The sequence below is a fragment of the Opisthorchis viverrini genome, assembly GCF_000715545.1.
Source record: "Opisthorchis viverrini unplaced genomic scaffold opera_v5_79, whole genome shotgun sequence".
NCBI classification, from domain to species: Eukaryota; Metazoa; Platyhelminthes; class Trematoda; order Opisthorchiida; family Opisthorchiidae; genus Opisthorchis; species Opisthorchis viverrini.
The window spans coordinates 1,541,907-1,562,026 of record NW_008751737.1 but is presented as its reverse complement, the minus strand read 5'-3'; the positions used below and the strand labels follow the sequence as shown (position 1 = coordinate 1,562,026).

The following is a 20,120-nucleotide window of genomic DNA, read 5'->3' as shown; positions in this document are numbered from 1 at the left end:
TCAATGGCGCTCGTGCATCCAAGCTATTGCCTTCAATGCATAGCTCCTTTTCCAACCCCCCTTCACTTGACAGCCCACTGACAGTGCTGGATTTATGCACCAATTTATCAGCTCCCGCCTGCAATGCGTAGCTGCCTATCCCTCCCCCCAAATCACCAGTGAACGAAACTGCGGCAGCTGCAACCACTGTACGACGAGTATGCAGTTATTACAGCTGACAATGATGATGATGATTAGTGCTTTTTCGTTTGGTTTGGAACAAGACGGACCTACCAACATTCGCCTGTCATTGGTACCGAAAGCATTCAAATACAGAAGCAGGTAATTGTGCTAATGGTGTCCTTACAGCTGACAATGATGATGATGATTAGTGCTTTTTTGGATCGTTTGGAACAAGACGGACCTACCAACATTCGCCTGTCATTGGTACCGAAAGCATTCAAATACAGAAGCAGGTAATTGTGCTTGTCCAATGGTGTCCATGAGGAATCTTGTCAAACAAATTGATAGGAGTATTTAAGGGGCAGAGTGATGTCCTCTCGTTCGAACAACGCACTGGAACTTCTTCGCTGACCTCAATTTCCTCAAACAAATGCAATCACCAATTTTTTTTGGTTGCGAGACACATGCTGATGAGGACTGTCAGCGGTTTGTCAATAAATATCAGCGCATATTTTGAGTAACGTGAGTGCTTCTTCATGAAGTCCTGATTATCCCTTCTTTGGACAGACAGAGGGACGTCCATCAGTTTGTCATTATTCCCTGGAGCCAGAAAGTTTAGCTCGGAAAGAGATGAAACCTTTTTTCCCGCACAGGAAGACATTAGCATGGTAGATGACGGCGTTGTTTTCCAGACGGATTCTTTTCAGTAGCAGTTGGTTCATTTTAATCCCCCACTCCTTTACAGCTGGTTGTGTGACGCCTGTCTGTGCGGATGTTGGTTGGTTTTCCTTGGCTCATGTCCATGCACATCTGTCGAACTTCTCAGCTAGCTCGCACGCGGCCTTGGACTGAGTTGGGTCCATAAAACTATGTCGGGCAACAGCTGTTCGGTCTGTGACAAAACCTTCCAGAATGTTAACAATCGCCTCCTGACCTGTGGTAATTGCGCCCTATTCGTCCACCAGGGATGCTATGGGGTGCAGAAGGTTGATGGAGTCGTCAATTGGTTTTGTCGAAAGTGCGAATCCCAGGTTAGACAGAGCAAAATAGTAAGTCAGATAATGCACACTTCGTTGCTAAAGCCTTCCTGCAGAGGTGCGAGCTGTGCCCAATCAAAGAGGGTGCTTTCAAACGGAGTAGCGGTGCAAGATGTGGTAAGTTTTGTTTGTTAGCTTTGTATGTCGCGCTGTTATCTCTGAACACAGGATGGGCACATATGTTATGCGCCTTCTTCATCCCCGAAGTATATTTCAAAGATCCCGACACGATGGATTTGATAATGTTGGAGAACGTTCCAGCTGATCGGTTTGGCCGGGTGAGTTCATCGTTCCTTTCTTCCCTCCCCCCACAAACATGTCCATTTTATTTGTTCTATTACTGTGAGGTTCCCGTGTAACCATGAGTGAGTCATACCACCAGCAGGCTGGTCAATCAGTAGAGGTCACACTAACACAGTCTTTTCGGATTCGAGGTGAGAATATGCGTGTTGACGTGTTCTTTAGAAGTTGGACTACTCCGGCAGTCTTACATCCACCACTGCTGCTTCGGGTTAAGTTTTTGGTTGTTCTCCTATCTGCGTTTCGTTGCCTTGCCAGTGTCTCTCTCGTCCAACTGTGAAGTGTATATAATGCACCCCAAAGTGTTCATTTCATTCAATTCCATTTTACCTATTCAATGGGTACTGATCACCAAAGTAAATTTTGAATTTACAGCTTTTATTGGGAGCAAACGATATAAAACGTGCGGGTCTTGTTATCACCGGTTTTGCAAGATTAATCATCGCACGTGTGATTTTGAGCTCAAAAGGTCATACACTCAAGTCTGTCGCATTGAGTGATCATTTTCAGGAGCTTCTCATATTTGTCATTTTCATGCCGGCTAAAAGAGGGTTGCGAAATTTAGCACCCCTACTATATTGACATACCCTCCTATTGGGCACATTCGATCAGATCGGTCCTGCACACCGCTGTGAAGCCTGGGTCTCCACGTTTATTGATTCCGAATGTGTGTATTTCGTGAACACTAAAGAAGTACAACCAGGTGTTTTGGCCGCTGAGTTCGTGCACGAAAAACGACGGAACGGTTGCACCACCAAGTCCAAGACGGCCACCGAGACATACCGAACATAGAGGAGGTTTGATCGAACAATTGCAATGGCTTCAGAAGGATGGTAAATACTTAAGGGAGATTAATTTGATGGCATGTGGCGAGATGTTTTTCTAGGGAAGGTTTCCTGTTGTAAGGTCATCCACTATTTTGAGAAAGACAATTTCAGAACAAAATGTGAATGTGTGCCCGTTATAGTGCTACGATAATTATCGATTCTGCCAACGTGTAAACTGGCATGCAAAGTAGGATTTAGTCCCAATGACTGGAACGGTGCCCAGCAGACCGCCCACTGCGGCACCATCGACTTGCTGTTAAGGCGAATTCAAAAGCTTCGGTGCACTGGGTAGTAGTGTGTTATTAAACCGTCTGGATTGCAAGACAATTTTGCCACGTAATCAGGCTTCACCTACGGTCGATAGTCTCGTTTAGTGAAACTTTGGTACAGGCAGACTCTGGTATGGCAGTGAAGCATCAGTGTTGAACACCAATATCGTTCTGTTCATGATGATGATGATGACAGGATGATTGTGCATTTAGTGAACATATGCACTATTTCTTGAGAACAAGAGCTGACCGGTCAGCGAGATATAATGAGGCTGTAGAAATGTATCCATCAATCTCTTTGACTACTGGCTTCAAAGTAGTAAAAAATCGTGCCAGTTCATGTTATGATTTGTTTGACGTGACTAGAACTGGCTGCAACGGTTCACCCAACTTATGAGTCTTTCATCTGGCGTGAAGCGTCCTTATCATCATTCTAAATGTGCCTAGGGGAAAACCGAAGTAGCGTGCTCCATTGCTTTCCACTTTACCGATAAGTTGTTTCGACAAGCTGAACTTCTGTGTCATTTGGGTTGTTGTCTTCTTCCTGTTCGGGAAACCGAAGTAGCGTGCTCCATTGCTTTCCGCTTTACCGATAAGTTGTTTTGACAAGCTGAACTTCTGTGTCATTTGGGCTGTTGTCTTCTTCCTGTTCGGCACCCGAGCTTCCATCCAGTTTCGAGACAAAGATGTTTCTCAGCCTGTGTTCGCGTTTGGCATCAAGGTGCTGCTTGTTTAGATCATAGTTGTTATTCGGATGGATTTCCAGGAAACTGCGAGACAGGATATCTCCCAGAAACGGGGTCTACTTACCAAGACTATGGAGCAAAAGGGACATCTTTACGGACATAGGTTCAAAACAGGGTTTAACCCAGCAAGCAAACTGATTCAAATAGAGCTTCCTCTTAATGGAGACGGTATGATGATAACAGCAATTCAACGCTTAAACTTGACACTCAAACGGAAATGCGGTGCGACAGAGATACGCGTTCCCAACCAGAAGAACTATCAAACTACCCGAAGTAAACCACATTGTGTACGCTAACTTGATAGTAGCCGTGGAGCCAAGGAGACTAGCGTGTGCAGTAACGGTCATAACTGTGAAATGGGAGACCATGTACTTGTTTGGGTCTGAAGTCGTTTTTCTCAAAATGCTGGGTGTAAGCGCGATGAACATCGTAAACGAGAGATTCAGCTGGGTTTTAGATGAGCCTCCCGTAAAAACCAAATCGGTATGCAAATGAGTGTATCTGTCAAATGCCGTGCAATTTGGATTCAAATTGAACATAAGTCGACGGAAACTCGGTAACCTTGTCTACATGGTGAGCCCCAAGAAGGACGAAATCGGTCGTGGTGTGTTGCGTCTTCACAAAAGCCACCTGTCCTCAGATTGACCTCACTTCAATCTCTGCCATCTCTTCTCATCGTAACTCACTTGTTCTGGTGTTTGCCGAGTCTATCTGTACCTATTCTGCGCTCAAAAGCAACTCGATATGACCCTTAGATTACCCAGCTGAGCTTCCTATCTATTCGGTACTAAACTCATCTTTCCCATAATTGGCAGGACCGAATGCTCATATCTAGTGGTCTGCATTTTCTCACCGTTTTCAAACTTTTAAACAAAATGACTGTTATGAAACATAATACCTCATCCTTGACCGAACAAAATAATGTTAATTTTCACCATCCTTTTAAGTAAACAGTGTTGTTCATACTTACATTATTATGGAACTTCGAAACAACTCTCGGAAGTCGCTGGTAGAGTCAGATATCTGTCGGCGGACTGTTTCACAGGTAAAAAGCTATCCAAACGTTTGCTGCCAGCAAGTTCTTTTTATAGAGCCATTGTCGGAACCTATACAGAAAATGCCTATTTTGTGAAGTGAGCATTTTTCTGGGATATCCAAACGCAGTGTTAAATCAAAACACACTTTCTAATTGCTCGCAGTTGTCAGCGCAACTGCGTGCGTCGCAACTACCAAGATACAAAATAGAAACAGGATGGGCCGAATTCACAACAGGCCTCGCTTGGATGAGTGAGCACAAGCATAACGCTTGTCTAAAACGTGCTTAGAGAAATGATTTGTGAATGGGTCACTCGTCCGTTGATTCAATCACTATCAGAACCGTTTCCCAAGTGCCCAGTTTAGGTTTCCATGTCACGAGTCCAAATGGACTTGTTAGTGCGCGCTCAAAGAAATATTTTGAATGATACCGTTTAATCCCGGTCAATTTACTCTAAACAGATAAAAATTACGAAGTTTAATTGAAGAGGTTTCCTCCCAAGGACAGCTCAAAGTGGATGAGAGAATCATTAGGTTTTTTTTGGATTAACACGTTTGTTTGAATTGAAGCCACATCAAAGTGTGATTTGGTTTTTGGAGATTCCATAAAACTAATTCAAGTCTTGACTGCGCTAGCGCACACTGCGCCTTGAAGAGCATTCACCATTGTTTGTCCTTTCTTTGGTTGTTGGTCCTTAGACGCGTGTTCCCATTCCAAAATCTTTACATACTTTGGGATTCACCTCATCAGACTGGCACTGTCCTTGGCATGATTTCGAATGAGACGTTCCTCTCTTTTCTCCCATATTCTCCTGTTACTCTTTCGCATTCACCGCTTGCACTCACTTTTTATGTTTGTGACCATGCTCTTCAAAAATAAATGATAATATGAGGTCGATTGATCAAAGAGCTTGATGCAGTTCCGCTGTTAACCATATTGCTCGTAAAACTGCTTGTTGAGCACACTAATATTTAGTTATGTTTTGATTTTTCTAGAAGTGTTTGACGTAACACGTTCGGGTTCAATGGTTAGTCCGGGGGTCGATTTCGTCTACGTACGGCTGTTGTTTCCGTATGGAAACGAAACTTGTCTAGACCCTATCAAACCTTATTTATGGAGGTTTTTTCTCAATATCAGATGCCTCATACTAGCTTGTCAATGCCACGCAAATGACTATCGACCATCTTTATGTTGAGCGGGCTGTCTCATGTAAGCAGTCTGGTCGACTTATTGGACTACCCCGTCTGACTAGGATGTCAGAATAGACCAGACTGTAGTGGAAAACAGGAAGCGAAGCTTAGATATAGTTGACGTTAAGAAGTCGACGCGTTACAGCAATCGATAAACCGCTAGGTGTGAATCGATGAAAGAGAAATCAACGTGAAACGAACAGCTGTTAAAGCCGGAAGACGGCTGCATGTTAAATTTGATTGATTGTGCCGTTCCAGTCGGGTACATGTTTGGGAGTCCCCACGCAATATTTTCTATTGTTTTTCCATTAATACGCCGTTTCAGCTCAGTCTGGTGCGGAAGAGGAATTTTTTATCGCCTCAATAGTGTAGGTACTTTACTGGTATTCTTTTCAGCGGCCAAAGTAAAGTAACTATTGTGACTCAGTTTGAGGGCACTCACTTCACCACTTGCGTTTTCCAATCCCGGACGTCGTTATTATGCTCGTTGGTGTTGACCAAATTGCTGGTTCTGAAGTCGACCCCATTCAAAAGCAGCTAGACCCAGTGTGTACCTATGGCACACGGTTCGACAAGCTAAACTAAACTAAACTGGAGTTTTCTTATTGTGAGTCTTATTCTACACTCCTCATTACTGGACCCGTTTTAGGACCCTTTTGTAGTTAGTTTCACTGCTGCTGTCGACGTCGCCAACCCATTCATCGACCTTTTCCTCTCCCCATTTCGGAATTTACTCAGTCCTGTATATTCTGTGAACGGAATCAGAGAAGTTCGCAAGCCAACCACGGCGTGTGTATCCAGTGCGCTTGGAAAACCTGCCGAACCTACTTCCACGTTACCTGGTACGCGTTGTATCTTTCTCGTGATGTTTTCTTTTCCGAAAACTTATAAACAACTTGCTGCGAGGATTTGTGTTGCGTCCATCTTCAACCGGCGTAGTCATTTCGGTTAATTGTCTGCTGGTTCGTTGATTAATTGATTCCTTCTCTATTTAGGTCATCGCGCACTGGCTAAGGACCAGTAAATGCGGTGTTTGACCCAACCAACCTTGGGACACCATTCGGGTCAGCATCACGCATGCGATACTTTTTAAGGTAATAGGACACACTTGGTCATACTATCCCCGGAAGCGGATGTTGACGACGGTAAGCTAGTCCGTCTGGTTCCGGAGAACGTGAGTTTTGGCTAATGGACGGGTTTCATTGTATTTTGAAGCATCCTATCATCAACTTCAAAGTGCGGCTATGGAGCGAGCTGTGTGCAAATCATGGAGTGGAAATCAATGAGCTGTCTATCGTAGGGACCACAAAGGCAAAGTACAGTATGAAGATGTTCTGGATTTTCACTTCTGTTTCTTGAACTCGCTGCCTTGTTTGACAAGCTTCCTCTTGAAGCAAAATGTTGGTGAACTGCAAGCTATTTTCCTAACGAGGACGTTTCTTTGTAGGAGAGTGACCAATAAGAACTGTGTCGCACGCTCGCTACCATTGGTTAACCATATTTTATGGCTATTAGATGTTTTTCCGTAGTTTCCGTCAATATGGTACCAACTTTCTCATTTCCTCTGAATTGAGCATGTCCTCAGTAGACATGCCTTGGTACAAAACTGTACAGTGGTCGACATTGTATGCCATCGATGTCTTCTAGCTAAACTGTGGCGATAACCACAGCTAGTTACCACGAATATGTTTCCCTATATAAGTGCCAAAACAGCAGTTCTTATTGGGATTTCGATATTGTCAAGGGTTATTCGTCACAGCCTTCAGTTCTAGTATCTCAAAGTGATATTGCAGCCGTCGGGTGTACCAACGAATGATACTGTGTCTACGGCTAAGTCATCGGGTAAACCTTGTTCGGTCAAGAAGATTTTATGAATATGATAGGTTAGCTTATCAACTGTGCCTGCGACGCGAATTGTTTACTTGAAGTTAAACATGAGTCACTGGACCGAGACCGTTCCATTGTTTTGTCTGTGCATGGGTGGTAAACCAGCCGTTTCAGAAAGCACGGATCCTAGTGTTGTGAGGGGTGTGGGGGGGGGGGGGGGGGGAATCGAAAGGTCCTGTTCCGTCAAATTCTTCTTGGTGGGACGTTCCTTTTCGATGGATTTCCCTGAGGGAAGGAGTGCTGTGCAGTCAATTGCAATTGCCAAGTCAGTGGATATCCTACGCTCCAGACATCTTTCGTTACTCCCCCTCCACGATAACAACGTTCCGGCAGATGAGAAATTCCTGACTATTCCCTTTTGCTATTAGATGTCTATTTAGCTTGTACGGGAAAATGCTATTTTGGCCACCCTCGAAGGTGCACGTCTTTCATGGAAGTGAGGAATTTTCTTAATTCTCTCATCGGTGTTAGAAATCATTGGACTATATTGCCTTTGAAGTACTTGTCTGCCCATTGACTTTAAGATGCAGTCAAAGGCACTCCATAAAGGTCTCAAACCTAGTGTCAAAATAAACTGCACAGCTGTGGTTCCATTTCGATGTGATCTGAGGGACGCATGAGAACTGAGGCGGTTTTTGCTCTCAACGCTCCCACAGTACTTGTCTAGTCTCAATCAGTCAGATAGCGTTTTTCCTGGTCATATGCCCCAAAAGGAAGTTCCATCCGAACCATCTTGGTATGTTGTTTTGATAGGATTGCTGGAAAACTCGCGCTCCGTTGGTTGATCAGATGGTAGTTGATCTGTTCGCTGAGTTTGGCAATTGGTTCGCAAACGCTTCGTTCCCAGTCGTAAGTGCGCACTGACTCGACTGGAGACGAAACGTTGACAAACCAATTGCCAAGCTCGGCGAACAGTTCAACTACCATCTGATCAACCAACGGTAAACACACTCGAGCTACATATATTTCGACAAATCGACAAACTCGCGCTCGTTTTTTGGTCCAGAATACCCTTTTTGATTCAGCCGTCTTAGGGTTACACAGAGACGATCGTTGATAGTTATTAGAAAACCGTTTCTGACGAGACCTTCGCGAGTGCATAGTTCCGTGTGGGACCTTGCCCTCATGCCAGCTAAATCAATTGCACCCGATAGGAGACTATGTGCAACCACTCGCTTGGATGAATCATTTTGCATTTTGTCAGCTTCTCCGTCTGCACGAGTCAGGATGATTGTTGGCTTTTTCGTCCTCGAATACGAAGTCCGTCGGTCTATTCCCGAGCTAACCTAATTTAGACGGAAATAACGTGGCAGCATCACGAATGTCATGTGCGTAGGTTATTGGCTCGTGAATTGTTTGCGATGGAGCGTTTAAATCACGGTTGTCCACAGACTGCTGCACATAAATTTGCAGTGACGTAACGAGGAAGAGTAGGTAATGTACGGGGCAAAATAACTGTGCTTCAGTCATAGGGACGTCACATCGTTGATTCCGAACGGTGTTTGGCGTTGAACTCTACCCGAGTGAAATGTGAGATGCAATGGTGTTAATTACGATAGAAGCACTAGGCTTATTTGGGATAAAACACAGCGACCATAATGCGAAAACGATGCAAAGACTACACCGTATCTACCGGAAATCCGGTTGTAGTTAGCTGAATAAAATCGTATTTCTTGCCAATGTGTTTATTCCCATTTTTGTCTGCTGTATCACGTTACTTCCCCCTCCCTGATCATAGCGCCCACGCAGCAGGTCTCCTGTCTGATCTGCCTTCGGCTGATGCAAATGCCAACCGTTCGTTGGCTAACGTACTCATCAGTCAGCCCCAGGGTCTCTCCGCAGACGGCACACATAATCAGAACACCCCTTCTTCACGGAATAATTTCGGAAGTGTAGTCACATACGATGCACTTTTTCTTCTACATGGATTCTGTTCTACTCGGCATAAAGAGGTGAGTATGCGACAAGTGAGTTAATCGTTGTTCTACAAATGAAGTCCTACTGAATAAAGTGGACGTCCCATTTGTTCAGGTTGGCATTCATCAATCTTAAAGATAGTGAAGTTGGAACCCTGTAACAACGTCTCAGCCTGCCTTCCACCCAAACTGAGATTGCCAGCCACAGAATGCTCTTCACTCTTGTCGTGCGGTTGCACATGGGATTAGCGGTTCGAAGGCTGTTGGTTCTGGGAACTTGTGCCCACCAACCGCATACATGCAGTTGGGGGCGAGATAGCTCAGTGGTTAGAGTGCAAGTTTACTGACCGGAAGATCCGTGGTTCGAACCCGGCCTCTGCATCTCGACTTCCCCTGTCTAGGCTTGGGCAACCTGGCAGTATCCCACCCCTCGTGCTTCCTACAGGTGGTTTGGCAGTTGGGCATCGAAAGGGTATTACAGCCGAACGACGATTTACACACAGTTGGTTAGTTCCGTTTGGAACGCAATGTGCCTTACTAAGAGCGGAGGGGCTCTTGTGACCGAACCTTTCCGGACTCATCCTATCTAGGCTTGGGCAACTTGGCTGTACCTCAGCCCTCATACTTCCTTCGGGTGGTGTGGCAGTTAGGTACCGAGAGAGTGTTACAGCTTATCGGTTACTCTGGACGAAATAATGGGAACAACTTTATTGTGGGACGATCTTATTTCGTGTATAGTCACAATGTGATCCAAAGTAGCCACAAAACATTGTAAAATCACAGGAGTGAAGTCAGGTCCTATATTAGCCTATGCTGATCAATTAAACCGTGCAGTATCGGAGTTAAACTCGAGCCTTTCTGCGCTTATGAACCTCACTTGTGACGAGTAACGACTAGGGCTCGGGAAAAGTGAGTCTGCGTGGCCCGTAATATCTCTTGGCCACACTCAAATATGAAGTGATTTCAGCTGGGTGTTTTCCTGACAAAGGACAACCTTATGACTCTTCTTATGATCGTCTAAAATTCTGAATTGATGTCACTAATCGCTCCTTTTTACAACGCAATTCTCCGGTCCGTGTGGGTGATGTGTTCATCGCAACTGCTGGCGAACACAGCACCTCTTGTATTAGGCTGATTCTGGTCATTTTTTTCTGTTGGCAGTGGTGTTGCTATGATTCTCAGTTATATAGCTATATAAATCCATCTTAGTTCATTTTTTGCGCCATTTTTAACGAGCCCATGTTTTATTCTATGGAAGGTCAAGGAAGACCAGCTTTTAGGGGCGGATATATGTGGCTTCTCCATCCTGCCGCTAATATAAGAGTTCCCAACCGGGCACTGAATAGTTGTTGGAACGTGGAACACCTTCGCGTGATTGTCTCTGGGCCTAGATTTGCCCTGTCCTGTGGTGTAGGGTGCAAACAAGAGTTTGTCTTCACTGCACTGGACGAAAGCCTTTAAAGCTATGACATGGTCCAAGCAAAGTCTATCTTGACTGAAACTTGTAGTCACCGGATTCGGTTGCGAGCTTCATACTCACAAGTAAAATGCTCAAAATTGTAAGTTTTCTGTCTGCGATTGCTCTCTTGTAAACATCACAGTATTATCTCCTGTTAAGTGGGACCTGATGAATTCCGGTACAGGGGGCCATTCAAGTCCAGCTATTTATGAGTTTTCATATTTTAACCTTGGCCTTTATTCTTCCAGTTTAATCAACTTGTGATAAAAACAGCCGAAAAACTGCGCATTTGTTTCATCCATACTGAGTAGTGACCAACTTCCAGGTAGATTCGAACATACGAGCATGCGGTGAGTGTTTGGACACCATCTTTTATGTAAGGGTGGTTGATGGACACAGTGATCGATTTATGCTAACACTGTTCATCGTTCAGGCACATTCGGGCCATGAAACCCGCTACTGAGTCTCCACAGTTGAGACGACTTATCTACAACGACATTACTGTGAGTAGAATGTAGTCCTGAAAACGACTGGTAACATCTTGCTTTTGTCAAAAAAAACATTCAAAACTTGGTACTTTTTGAAGTTTATAAACAAACCAGAGGCATCCATCTACAAACCACTAACCTGGGTCAGGAATAAATCGATCGATGAAATCCCTATTATGGCTGGGTTTTTATGCTTTCGTGCTTTTTGAATCGCAACACGACATGCACACTTTCCCTGTATTTCCTCTTTTCAAGAAGTTCTCTTCGGTCGCGCCTATTCCTGAATCATCCGCATCCCAAGCAGACAAAGCAGCCCAAAGGTTAGTTTGTATTCCCCAGTTCGACTTTTGTGCGGTTCGGGTTTCTTCGGTCTAGTTGCTCCACAGTAAATTCCACATTTTTGTACCATCAAACGTATGTTTGGATAAGGTCAGGTGGATGACGGATCGTGGATATACTCTTAGAGGCATTAGGTCTGAGTAGTGTTCTCTACTGTGACGACTAACTGTACTCATGTTCCCTTTTCCTTTGTGAAGACAATCTAAAAGGATTTGCCACAGATAAACTCTCATGCAGTGAAACTAACCGGCGAATTAGTGTTTACATTTTCTTCGAGTTGGTACCTTCAGTTTGAAGTCGTTATACTTTTCACATAAACATGGAACTAATGGAACATTTAAGGATATATCAAAGGGTTTTCCGACGAAACGCGATGACTCATAGACATTTCCGACTTGCCTGTTTTGTTGAACATCGTCATCCATGTCTTAAGGATGCGGAGGCACGGCTGTCTACCACTGTGCGCTTTCTGGATTATGTTCTTTCTGTGTTTAGTATGTCCTTTTTAAAAACCGCTTTTCCCTGATATGGATATGAATTATGTTTGTATCCCTTTTGGTCTCTTTTCAGCACGGAACCAACACGAAATCCAGCATTCACTCCTTCATCTACTCCTCAGGATTCAAAACGTACTAGTTCGTTTTCCAAACATTCTGTTAGACATTCCACCCCTACGGCTGTGAGTAGTCCTGAGAGTAGTTCGGAAACAAGCAACACGGCTTTTTGTACACTCTCCGCAAACGCGACCTCTGTGGAGGCAGAAGTTCAGGGTGGTTCGTCGATCCCCACAAAGAATGGGACGAATTCATCAGAGCCTCCGTTGACTGGAGCGATTCTCCCGGAACAAGACAGCGATGAGACCTCTGCCCCTAAGAGATTGTGCTTACGGAGGCATAAGCCAGCTTTGTCTCACCCAACGAGCGATTCAACTGATCAGTCCAGTACGGTACTAGGCTCATCCGTATTGGACTTACTTGAAACCGGTCCACAAGACAACGTAATAAGTGAAACCCAAGATGCGGGAAAGCAGACAGGTCAGTCCTACATCATTTTTTTATTCCATTTCGCATATTAATTCTTGTCCCTAGTTTTATGCTCATGGGTTTGGACCTGAAGCACACAATCGAGTCATGCTGAAAAGTTGGAAAACGCTTTATTTCTTACCGGAAGGTGTGTATATTTTACTTATCTCGTTGGAGATTCGATCTGGTTGCGGTATAACGCCATAATTCAGCTAAAAATGGTTGATCAGCGATGTGCGTAACTTGTACCTCGACAGGATTAAGCGCCACCCCCCCTGTACAAATTCTGTACAAATTCGGTTCACACAACGTAGTGATGACTTCTTCTAGGAAAGCGGGTGCAACTTAGCGGTACGTTTTGCATTCTGCTCATACCCAAATTTTGTAACTTTTCTTCTAGGAAAGCGGGTGCAACTTAGCGGTACGTTTTGCATTCTGCTCATACCCAAATTTTGTAACTTGTGGAGGGATGTACTTCGAATGGAAAACACCCTCACCATGTTACACAAATGTTTCTCTGGGGAACCGTCCCTGTAGGAGCCAGACTCCTAGATGGTTGTAAGAGGAATTGTAACCTGGCCTGGTGGATTGTTCAGCATGTCAATGAAAGTGTTACGAGTTAGAATTATCCCTCCCTCCCCAACTTACCCGAGATTTCTGAATTTCACGCTACCAATGACCCGCAATTAAAGTGAAATGGACGTACGATTATTCTCGGCTTTGCAGCCTAGGTTAAGCTTGCTTGAAATAAGGAAATCCTCAATTGAAACTCCGCAGCATCAACCACAAAAAATAGAAGTTTAGATAGCTTTCTAAATTTGCGCTTTGGCAAACCATACGCTCTCTGCGAGCTTTCAGTCCGCAGCTTCTTTATCATTGTCATCGCTGTTACTTTACAACTAAAATAACGCCTTTGCAGGTAGTCATCCCGTAGAGGCTAACATTCTGATGTACCTTCGAACATGAAGCCCCGGGACGTTCATACTTTTCTAACAACAACCTACTGGTCCTTAATATTGTGTCTAATTGTAAAGAAGGGAAGCCCCGATAAATAATAAAAGGAAAAAGGATTTAATACTCAAGCGTTTTTAACACATGTCAAGCGATCAAGAGTAATATGCCCACACCCTCAAACAGTAAATCTAAGCGTGCTGTCAGAGTATGGCGCCAATATTAACGCAACCTTCTCAACAAAAGGTGAGCGTACAAAGACGCTAAATCGTCTGTCTACAACATGCCCTCCTTCGAGTTCGATCACGTGCCATGTATGTTCATCCTGAGGGTCATGTGAATCCCAGTCAGGAAAACAAAAAGATCTCCTAGCGATTTGCTCAATACGAACTGATCTTACTTCGCGTCACTATTTTATGGTCCATCCCTCATGCATCTTTCAGCAACAAGGATCTTGACTGGAAACATGGGTTTCTTTGGAAGACAGCTGTTAGCCACGTCTCAATACCCTAATCTGAAATGCCTCATTTCCCGTTCTACGGATTCCAATCAGTTACTGTTGTAACTTGGTGGACGGTAGTGCAACTCTGTGTCGGTCCCAGTACTCGCTAATACAGTGCTTCGTTGTGGATATGCTGTAGCTGGAAATCGCCTACGAAGGATCGGTAGTCTGCTTTTGAAGCCTCCGAATCGGTCAAGTTTTCACCATAAAATTGTACCATTCTGATGGACATTTTATATGGACAGTCAGTATATATCCATTGAAACTCATTCATAAACCGGGTAATAACGATCTATTGTCAGCTTAGTCTTCGGTGTGAACCTTCCAAGCTAGTGTTGATGTAATGTGCGCAATGTTTAGTAAAGCCCAAAACCAGGTCAAGAACACATATACGGCGCGTTGCATATAAAATGTGTGCCGTGACAATATTGTGAAAATTCCGAAGCCTCCTAGACGCACCATTGGCAGCGGGCATTCGGCGGATACTGGGTCATGATTGGCTGTTCGGTCCAGACGTTCGGCCAATCAAAGCTCGCCTTGATGCTGCACCGGAAGCAGCCCGATCTTTTGGCCAACTTTGTGCGGGGCAGACTCCTTAGTCGTCGCATCGGCTAACAGCAGGCGGTAAAACCATGCTTTAAATTCTCATCCTGGTGCTTATAAACACACCAGGTATCCGATGTACATCACAAAAGACCGATTCTGGTTTTACACACTGAGTTGAGACAATCGTATTTGAACATTTTGAACGTTTTCAATTTCCCACTGCCGTCGATCTTGTTGTCTGACCGATTTATCCAGCCGAACTGGAACACACTTATCTGTTATCATGAGAAGCAGAATCCTTTTGTGGCATCTCAGGTCGGTGGTTGGTGGTTGGACGTGATTTTTAATTTAGCCGCATCTGCTGTAGTTTGGATAACAGTAGCTGATTTCATACAAGTAGGAACGTCCCAGACTGAATTATTTGTTTCTGCCGAAATCCCGATTGGCTTGAATGCGGTAATTGGTCTGCTTCTGGCCACGACTAATACTGCTGACTGAGTAGTACGACGGATTGTTCAGGCACTCAGTTGATCTGCAGGATTTTTCACCATTATTGTATTCACTCAATGTCCATTCCACGCTTAGCAGTTAGTGAACATGTCATTGATGTTATTCGAATGTTGAAAAGAGCACATTTATGCGAATGGAACAGTTTGTTGGTGTTCTTATGGCTCGATCGTTTTTTCGACCAATTTGATTAAAAATTACATGTCGGCTAATATATTCACTCATTAAGACCACTGTTGTATTCATTACACAGGCTTTTTCTTCACTCTCACCCAGACACTTAGATGTGCGCATGCATGTTGATCAGTCTAGCGTTTTCGTGGCAATGGCAATCTACACGTTGCATCAACTATTTCACTCTTAGTTGAGTGGTCTCCACTCACTAAGCAGGTTTACGTCTATTCGTGTAATCCGTTTCAAATCTCATGCAGTTAATAATGCCTTCAGGACATTCTCCTGTCACCGTGCCGGTCATATTACAGTAGCTGTACTATTGGATATCAGCCCAAACGATAAATGATTTATTGCAGTTCATTTGCTCATTCCAAATCCCGTGGTATCACGATATAGACCAGTTTTTTACTTACGTTACCTCTAAAGCTATCTGTTTGCGGCAAAATCAATATACCTCACATTGATTCCAAATAAAAAGTGTTTTTATGGTTGTTCCTGCCAGTGGTTACATCCACGCGTGATTCCAAAATCGGTCTGAAGTATAGAAAAATCGTTCATCTGTAACACTCGATGCCACTTGCCATGCCATCGGAATGAAGCACGGGGGCTGGGATACTGCCAGTTACCCAAGCCTATCCAGGGGAAGTTGAAATACAGAGGTCGGGTTCGAACCGCGGACCTTCCAGTCAGTAAATTCTTTCTCTAATGACTGAGCCATCTCACCCACAGATGTATTTAGAGCACTTATTTGGGCCTTCGATAGCCCAGCTCTTAAGGCGCGAGACCAAGAGCCGGAAGGTCTGTAGTTCGAACCCGACCCTGCTAGTTCGATTTATTCTCTCCAGACGTTACTATTATTGTTGATATTATTATTACTGATATTATCTCAGTCCTTGTGTTTCCCTCGAGTTGCATGGAAGGTGTGAACCGAATGGGTACCACCGCTAGGTGTTTGTTTTGTTTACTTGAGCAAAAAAACTTTTCCGTGCCTCTCTTCAACCCTTACATACACATACATAAACCGAAGCCAATCAGCGTCTAAATGTTTGCATGGCCAAGAAGTTTTAACCAGGGGTAACGAGAATCAGAAACGTATGGTCACAATTGGAATAGAGAATTGGACTGCCTGACTTCAGGTTGTGAATCAGGGTTACGAAGATTGATCGATTGGCCCCGTGATATCCTCTGTATGAGATTCCGGCAGCTAAGGATTTTACAGGATGTTTGAAGCTATCAGACTACACGCAATTTGTATCCCGTAGGCAGTAGGGGCAGAAGCATGAAGGCAGTAGATGCTGCATTGAGAACTGGTTCTTGGAACAAATGAATTAAGCAGGACGTACAATCAACGATAGCCCAACCAGTAGGGGCAGCAAAAGTGGTAGTGAGGCAGAAAGTCCTTGGTTACGGACAGTCATACAGTGTACATAGACCATGTACGGAGAAAACGGCACGGTAGGCAGTCAGTACGCTCGGAAGGTAACGCTGCTGTCTTTGACTGACAGCATGACACAGCAGCGCTTGCCACTTGTCATCTCGGAATGCGCGCTTGGGCCCGTTTTGAGCAAAATATCAAAAGCTATCGGGTAATATGGAATACAAAGGTATTAGCAAAAATGGAATCGTCAGGAAGTCGATTTGGTGTGGTGGCTAGCGCGCTATTCTCTCACCCGAGGGTTTTCGGGTTCGGTCCCTGGGCGCCCCGTTTTTCCGTCGAAACATTCACTCAGCAATGGGTACAGTTGATACCCAATGGCGAGCGAAGAAGGATAAGAAAAAATCTTGACATTAGAGAGCAAGCAGACCGTAAGCGGGAGCAAAAACACGGGTAACGAGCAGTAGGGAGGCAAAACATCGATATGGTAAACAGGCGTTAACTTACGCTACTCATGAGTAGTCAGAACAAATATGACCGCCGTTGGTTCGCCAAAGGATTCAACACTAATCGATGCTAGCAGGGTCAAACTAGTTAGGCCGCAGTAAGCAAAGGACTAGGGACGTGTGGTTTTGAGCACGCAATTCTAGCATGCGGATTTCGATGGCCACGGCTTCTGCGGTGGCCAGCACCCTAATCCTGCCTCAGTGCAACATATGACCAACCTCGTAAATAACAGTAAATCATTGCAGGATTCACTTCTTGTTGTTTGTGTACAAGGTTTGCTATCACCGAACTGTTTATACATCCCACAGCTCCTCCGGAGGTCTGGGAATACATAGGTTCAGATATGTGCTTAGACAGTTTTTTCGTTGTCCGGCCGATGTAGTGAGAACCGCAGGAGCAAGAGAATTGGTGGAGTTCGGCCTGGCGAGGCAGTTAATCTTTTGATTTTTGACAGAGAATCGAACAGCTGGTGAATGTTAGATGGAAACGACCAGCGCTAAATATTCGTCTAAACATCTCAGCGAATTTCTGTATGCGTATCTGGCTGACTAAGTCACCCTTGCACGGCAGTCGTGCTTATATCTTAGTTGGGCACCTTGCGTGCGGCTGGCTTTGAGTTGACGTCAAATAAGCTGTTAGCGTAGCCACTGTTACGAAGTGCATTAGGCAGGACGTCAGTTTCTTCGCACCACGTGGTTTTCCGTGCACACTTTCGTTGCTCTTTGGAAGAGTCAGCGCATGAATCTGTATTTGATTCCTAAACGTACTATCCGATCCATGTAAATGGTTCCTGTGTTCCCACCTGCCACCTTTGCGGCAACACGTGTAAGAACTGGAGGAAGTATACGCAGGAAACCTATTCCAGTGGCTAGTTGCTCTGTTGGAATAACAGTTTTACTGTAATAGCATATGGGCTCTTGTCTCTTTCATTTCCGGTAGAGATTTTCTTAGTCCTTTATTTAGATCGTTTTCTAGTGGGACTCTGCCTTCTACATAAGAAAACCTCTCACTATTCTCAAATCTACAGGTCCGTTCAAGAGACTTTACCCTCTGGAGAAATCATGGAAAGCACACCTAACATGAGTTCGCAGCTTCCAACTCTCAGACATGAGAAAACTTATCAATTCTGTGGAAAGGTCTGACGCCTAAGGTTTCAAGCTCATGCCTGTACTGTATGCTCCACATTTGGTATGATGGAAGCCTTGTAAGAAGGTAGAATCACCGTGCATTTGAGTTTCGCCAAAGTCTATGGCTTCCTGAATGCACCACCAGTTTGGCCTGGAGTAGGCTGTGCCAAGGCCTCGCACACGCTTGACTTTGCACAGCAATGACGTACTCGCATCCGCGTGTTGTAAGTTGTCCAGGGTTTTCACTCCCTTCACTGAGCATCTGCCGAATCGTTTTCACTGTGTCGTCCAGTGAATGGGGTAACGATGTCCTTCCGGCTCGCAAGAGTTGTCAAAGTGTTCGCGTAATTTTGTCATGGGTTATGTGTAACTCGATGTCGACTGATCAAATTAGAGCAGATGCTAAAGCTGTCTTATTCCTTAAGTGCACAACTGCAACGTGATCCGAAGTGGGCTGAGATATCAATTTGTCAGTTGAACGACTCTATCTGAATTCATACCACGTACCTTTCGGTCCGAAGATAGCGCATTTTCTTTGGAGCTGCTTCTCGAACTCTACCAGGTTAAATGGCTGAAGACAAGGCCAAGGTCATTTATTCCGACATCGCTCTTCTTTAAACTCCCCTTCATATGCTCGTCTCGTCTTATGAATATCTGTTTAGCTCTTTCATGAACGAAGGATACAAATTTGGTTAACTCAGGCCAGTTTTTTCTCATTTTTTTGCACGGTTGCTTCAAACAAATAGTCTTTCTTTTATTTCTCTACCGTTAGTTGGTTCACCCGGATCGCTTCCCAAACCGGACTACGAGTCTGTCAGTTCTCCGGTCATTTCTTGCGCTTCTGTTGTCAGTTCTTCCGTGTCCGGCTGCCTTCGCACCAAAATCCGGTGTACCTCGACTCCAACCTCAATGAAAGGTGATACTCCATACTCGCCCATTTCAACTCAAGACGAAGGTATCCCACCTAGCACTACAGCGTTGGAAGTAGTCGACACTCCAAACGCAGCGAACAATGTGATAGCCACAGAACCAGAAACGTGCGTGAAATGTGACGGATTTTCATCAGATACTTCTGCCCAACCACCCTCTAAAGAAGTCATCAAAACTCCGCAAGAACCGTGAGTTTCTAGCATGGTAGGGTAGTTTCATCTATTCAGAGAATCTTTTCCCAACTTGCTCGATCTTTCCGATAACAATTAAAACATGAGGTGGTTTTTTCACTGCGCATTCAGTTGAAAACTATATGGGGTTTACTGTGGTATTTCCCACTAAACACGAACCGATGCCACCTCTGCGAGAGACAAAAGTTCGCCCTCCTTAACCTCCGCTTTTTGACAGGATCGTTGCATTTGGATCGCTAATTGAGGTTCTTGTCATGTTTAAAACTGCAGCTGTCTCGTTTGCCCGTGGTCATTCAAAATGCTAATACGGAGTTCTTAGTTGCTCACACACTGAAAACGTCGACCGTACGCTTCAATTTATTTATTGGCCTGTACGTTTGTAGTATTAGTGCACTGTCCTCCGTTGACCAAGACTTTCTTGAATTCACGAACGAAAACAAACTATGAAACTCCGGTTTTATTTTTGTATCGTTCAGCTTGTGAGTTGTTCACTTCGGCATTCTACTCAGCGTCTAATAAAAAATAGTGCGAAACCGATGTGCTAACAAGGAGTTTTCAGCAACCTTGTGAGTAGTGTGCCATGTCGGAAAAATATCTTTAGTTATCATCCTTACTTTTTCCGCTTCATTTTA

At 44.5% G+C, this 20,120-nt stretch overlaps 1 protein-coding gene across 1 annotated transcript in view; it reads left to right on the top strand.

Moving 5' to 3' along the window:
• Window positions 1-1,010: 1,010 nt before the first annotated feature.
• Window positions 1,011-20,120, top strand: part of T265_04752 (hypothetical protein) — a gene marked incomplete at both ends in the record, with an annotated part of 35,600 nt that continues 16,490 nt past the window's right edge. The window contains 8 exons of the mRNA XM_009169565.1: window positions 1,011-1,211; window positions 1,256-1,316; window positions 1,368-1,477; window positions 6,306-6,409; window positions 9,193-9,406; window positions 11,573-11,637; window positions 12,227-12,690; window positions 19,140-19,485. Coding sequence (XP_009167829.1) covers window positions 1,032-1,211; window positions 1,256-1,316; window positions 1,368-1,477; window positions 6,306-6,409; window positions 9,193-9,406; window positions 11,573-11,637; window positions 12,227-12,690; window positions 19,140-19,485 — 1,544 coding nt within the window. The remainder of the gene's footprint in view (window positions 1,212-1,255; window positions 1,317-1,367; window positions 1,478-6,305; window positions 6,410-9,192; window positions 9,407-11,572; window positions 11,638-12,226; window positions 12,691-19,139; window positions 19,486-20,120) is intronic.